Here is a 4,773-nt window from a genome sequence, read left to right on the forward strand (position 1 = left end):
TTACACATTGTCGAAATCGTCTTTCACAACCACTTGGGTTGTGGTGACTTGGTAAGGCATGTGGAAGATATGGTGGATAACCTATTGACTCATGTTCAAATCCTGGCACCACTTAGCCCTTGTGGCCATGGAGGTTCGCCTGCAGTGACTCCAGGGCATGAGGCAAAGCTTTATGTTTGCAGCGGGGGATTAGTCGGTGCGCGAAAGCTGGCCCGAAAACCCTCGTTAGGGAAGTTCCCTTTCCAAAAAAAAAGAAATCGTCTTTCACCCAATTTATCAAGTGAGTACATAGTCCCTTTCATAAACATGAATTAATAAAAGTATTAATCAAATTAGTAAATATTTGTTGGAAGTCATATGTGAACCATATGCTTATTGTCTGGATTATATGCTAAGATATATGAATATATATCGTGCTATGCGCGAACCAAATATGGTTATGTTTTATGTTAGGATAAATAGATAATATTTTATGACAATATTAGAAGTAACATTGTTGAGAAAATAAACGAATATTAAAACCTAATACATTGTATGGAATATATATACACTAAAGATAGGTTAGTTTCACCCAAGAAATAGAGTTGGTATTAGAAGTTGGTTACAGCCATCATAATCTAGTATAGATATAAACTTAGACTTATAGGAGATACCTTGTTTAATTAAGTTTGATATTGGACAATGTCATTAGGAGAATATGTGTAAGCTAGGAATGAAGAGTAAAGTTTTGTTCTATGACACTCTCAGGTGTCGATGTACGGTAGCTTTATACAAGAGTACATTATAGTAGCTTTATACAAGAGTACACTAGAAGCTTACTATGATAGTGATTGGGCAACCTGTCCTATTACTAGAAGATCTGTTAGTGGCTTTTTTGTTCTATTTGGTGGATCACCATTGTCATGGAAGTCGAAGAAACAAGTTACTGTGTCTTTATCATCTGCAGAAGCCAAGTACATACCTATGATACGTATTTCTTCAGAGTTAGCTTGGCTTAGTCATCTCTTATCTGAGTTACAAGCATCAAACATCAATCCTATCTCTTTTAAATGTGATAATCAAGCTGTTATCTACATTGCTAAGAATCCCGTTTTTCAGGAGAGAACATAACATATAGAATTAGACTGCCATTTTGTTCGTGAAAAGCTTCAAAGTGGATTGATTTCATTAACACATGTGCCTGCTACTGATCAAATCACAGATGTTTTTACTAAATCTTTGTCGGGATCTAGACATCATTGTGCAATCTCCAAGTTGGGACTATAGCCATACCCTCCAACTTGAGAAAAAGGGGGGGGGGGGGGGGGGGGAGGTAACTTAAGTAGTTAATACACATAACATGTGTACAGTTTAGTTATTTAGTTATTTTGTTATGAGTAAGTTGGAAGTATATCTTTTGTACATATATATAGTTTTTTTGCTCATTATGTTCTCTAACTTTTCATAATGACACGATTGAAGTTTTTTCTTCTTTCTCTCTCTAAACTCAAACAACAACAACTGTCAATAATTTGTTAAAAACCGTTTCAACCTCCATACTTGATGTTTGTCCATATTCATTTAGTGATTTAGCTAATGTATACAAAATTTTCGGGCTCTAGTGTTCCGCAATATTGAAAACGCCGTTGACATAATATTACAGTTTACTGTTTGGATTATCAATGTAGAGTTGTAGACAGCACATGATCAAAATATAGCTTATAATTTTGGTAGCAGTGGCCCAAATAAATAACCCAGCCCATTATAGATAGAAAATGCTGTTATGGGCCGCTTGCTATATAGTATATACCCATTTATATAACGCTATTAGGTTTTCTTCGCTTCTTCCCAGCCGATCACTCGCAGAAGAACTTAGAAGAGGCAGAGTCGCCGTCCATCGGAGTAGCGAATAACAGGTTCGTCTCTTCCGATATCCAACAGTTTGCTATACATTGTTTTAGCTTTGTATTCAGTCAAGGTATCAATTATTTCACCTTCAAACGATCTAATCATGTCGATGGACCTGTCCAAACGGCGATAACGCCCTTGCTTGTTTCGAAACCTGCTGTACGATTATCGGCTGCGTGGCCGAAAACACAAGTTTTTTCTCCATTGTTGGCGTATACTTTCACTAGCCTTACCATTTTCTCTATTGCACGGTTTCATTAGCGCTGAAATTAGACAATGAGATTGGATAGATGAGCGTGTGCACTTTTATCTGAACTGTATACTTGCTAATAACACTTAATTTCAGATTCATCGTCGGATGGTTTAGTTTTTTTTTTTAATGCAAGTGTTCACTCAAATAAAGTTTTTTTCTTCCTTTGAGAAGATTGTTAGAGCTTAAACAAAATACTTAGAGTTACTTACATTTTTTTAATGATGAATACTCGGATCAAAATTCGTAACTGGCGAAATTCACCATTTTCATATTTGGATTGAATAGTGAAAATGGCGGAGACTAAGGCAGTGACACTCCGTACAAGGAAGTTTATGACAAACAGACTTCTTTCCAGGAAGCAATTTGTAAGTTCATTTTCTAAACTGATGCTGTTTTGATCTGTAGTAACTTAATTGTCTGTTTGGTGTAAATCATTGTTCTTATGATGAATATATCTCTTTTCTTTTGATGTAGGTGATTGATGTGCTTCATCCAGGAAGGCCCAATGTATCAAAGGTTCTAATCTCTTCTATTCTTAAGCTGTGCCATTTATGTTTGTAATTCTGATATAAAGTAACATGATTTACTTGAAATGAAGGCTGAATTGAAGGAGAAGTTGGCAAGGATGTACGAGGTTAAAGATCCAAATTCCATCTTTGTATTCAAATTCAGAACTCACTTTGGTGGTGGCAAGTCAACTGGTTTTGGATTGATTTATGATTCTGTTGAGAATGCAAAGAAGTATGAACCAAAATACAGGCTTGTTAGGGTAACTATCTAACTCATTCTTCTTTACTGATAGAAGCATATTTGTGTTATTTCTACTTATTGTGTTTCTGCAAAATTTTCCCCTTCAATCTCTTATATTCTTTTTGGTTTTTTGTAGAATGGCTTGGATACTAAGGTGGAGAAGTCAAGAAAACAATTGAAGGAAAGAAAGAACAGGGCTAAGAAGATCAGAGGTGTAAAGAAGGTAAGTGGTTAATATAAGTTTGAACTCTTCGAAGATAATAATAAAACACCAATTATCGAACAAAATGGATTTTTTTTACCAAATTGTTGCCAGTTTATTGTTTTCCAAGTTGGTTGATTCAATTAAAAAAAAATGATAACATCAGTGATTGCCTGCTTAAATTGGTAAAAGAAGGGTGTAGCTTTGTTGCATAAATAACTGACATTTTAGTTTTATTTGATAAAAAGTAATCTATAAATCTTATATATTTTTTGATTATGCAGACAAAGGCTGGAGATGCTGCCAAGAAGAAGAAGTAAGCATTGAGAGGTTATGTGCTGCAATTTCAATTGTTGGACTTTTTTTTTTCATATCTTTAGACTTTGATCATATTGGTTATTCCCCGATGTTGAGATGAACTGAGTTTTTTTAGAGATTTATATAGCAAGAACAATATGTGTAATTTTTGTGGACTACTTGTCTAATTTTGATGTTTTGTTCCTCTACAAAACCATATGCTTACAACTTGTGGTGTTCCAACTCCACCCATTGTGATGATGGTTTGAAAGACCCTCCAACTCCTGCAAAGCACCCATCTAACACTTTGATATGGTTCTTATGGGTTTCATTTGGGTTGCTCTTCAACACACACTAATGATGTTGTTTGTTTGAAAAGAGCAATGAATATGTCCTATAGCAGGATCTGGGATGAGGATTAGAAGATCGAGCAACAAAGACAATGTTGAGTGGATGTGGTAACGATGGGCATCTGGATATATATATATATATATATATAGAGAGAGAGAGAGAGAGAGAGAGAGAGAGAGAGAGAGAGAGAGAGAGAGAGAGAGTTACTATTCGTTTTTTTTCTTTTCTTTTTTTTTTTTAAATCAAAATAACATTTAAATAGTTATAGAAAAAGGAAAAAAGAAATTTAAAAGCATAATCTTCTTTTTATGTATTTTTGGACCAAAAACACAAAAACCTTTATTTTGGACCATCACCAAAGTTTTTTAAATACACAGGGACCAATCTTTTTGAAAAACCCGCCCCAACGCCCACATTTAAACAACAGAAGGGAAATGATTTCCCTCTACCTGTACTTTTTTAAACCTCACCAGAAACCTTTGAAAGACACCAGTGGTGACCGACCGTTTTACCACCGGACCACCATCGATTGCATCTCCTCACTCTTCTTCTTCAATGTCAATGATGCCGGATTTACAACTATTTCTCCAAAAAAAAGAGAAACCACCGGACGGTCCACCATTGTTGCAGGAGATTGGCGCCTATAGTTTGGTGGTGCAGGAGATCTAAGGAGGAAAGAAACCATGTTTACGGAGGCTACAGGTCCATAGGTCTACAAGCTATGGATTTAAGGCTATAGATCTACATGCTATCGATTGCATCTCCTCCGTTCCTTGAACCCCACCCTCTAAACCCTAAAATGTTACTGATCGGGAGAGAAAAGCCCAAACAAACACAAAACATGAACACCAGTCTGTGTGTTGGTGTGATATCGAGACAGGGGGCAAGATGAAATAATTGGTGGGTTTTTTTTTTCTTCTTTTTTCTACATAATCTAATAAGATAAGAAGAAACATAATTTCTAGTGTGTTGGTGCAATTCCATCGGTTTATTTGCCTTTTCGATTACAAAGGAATTTGGGGATTTCTTGCTG

General features: G+C 35.7%; 1 protein-coding gene across 1 annotated transcript; it reads left to right on the top strand.

The window, feature by feature from the left end:
• The first annotated feature begins 1,764 nt into the window (after positions 1-1,764).
• Positions 1,765-3,555, top strand: LOC111886427 (40S ribosomal protein S24-1). Its single transcript, XM_023882674.3, has 6 exons — positions 1,765-1,895; positions 2,426-2,505; positions 2,615-2,656; positions 2,739-2,909; positions 3,027-3,113; positions 3,377-3,555. Exons 2-6 carry the CDS (start codon positions 2,431-2,433, stop codon positions 3,410-3,412), a joined length of 411 nt encoding a protein of 136 aa, XP_023738442.1. The 5' UTR covers positions 1,765-1,895; positions 2,426-2,430; the 3' UTR covers positions 3,413-3,555.
• Positions 3,556-4,773: the final 1,218 nt, after the last annotated feature.

This window comes from Lactuca sativa, chromosome 9 (genome assembly GCF_002870075.4).
Source record: "Lactuca sativa cultivar Salinas chromosome 9, Lsat_Salinas_v11, whole genome shotgun sequence".
Taxonomy (NCBI): domain Eukaryota; kingdom Viridiplantae; phylum Streptophyta; class Magnoliopsida; order Asterales; family Asteraceae; genus Lactuca; species Lactuca sativa.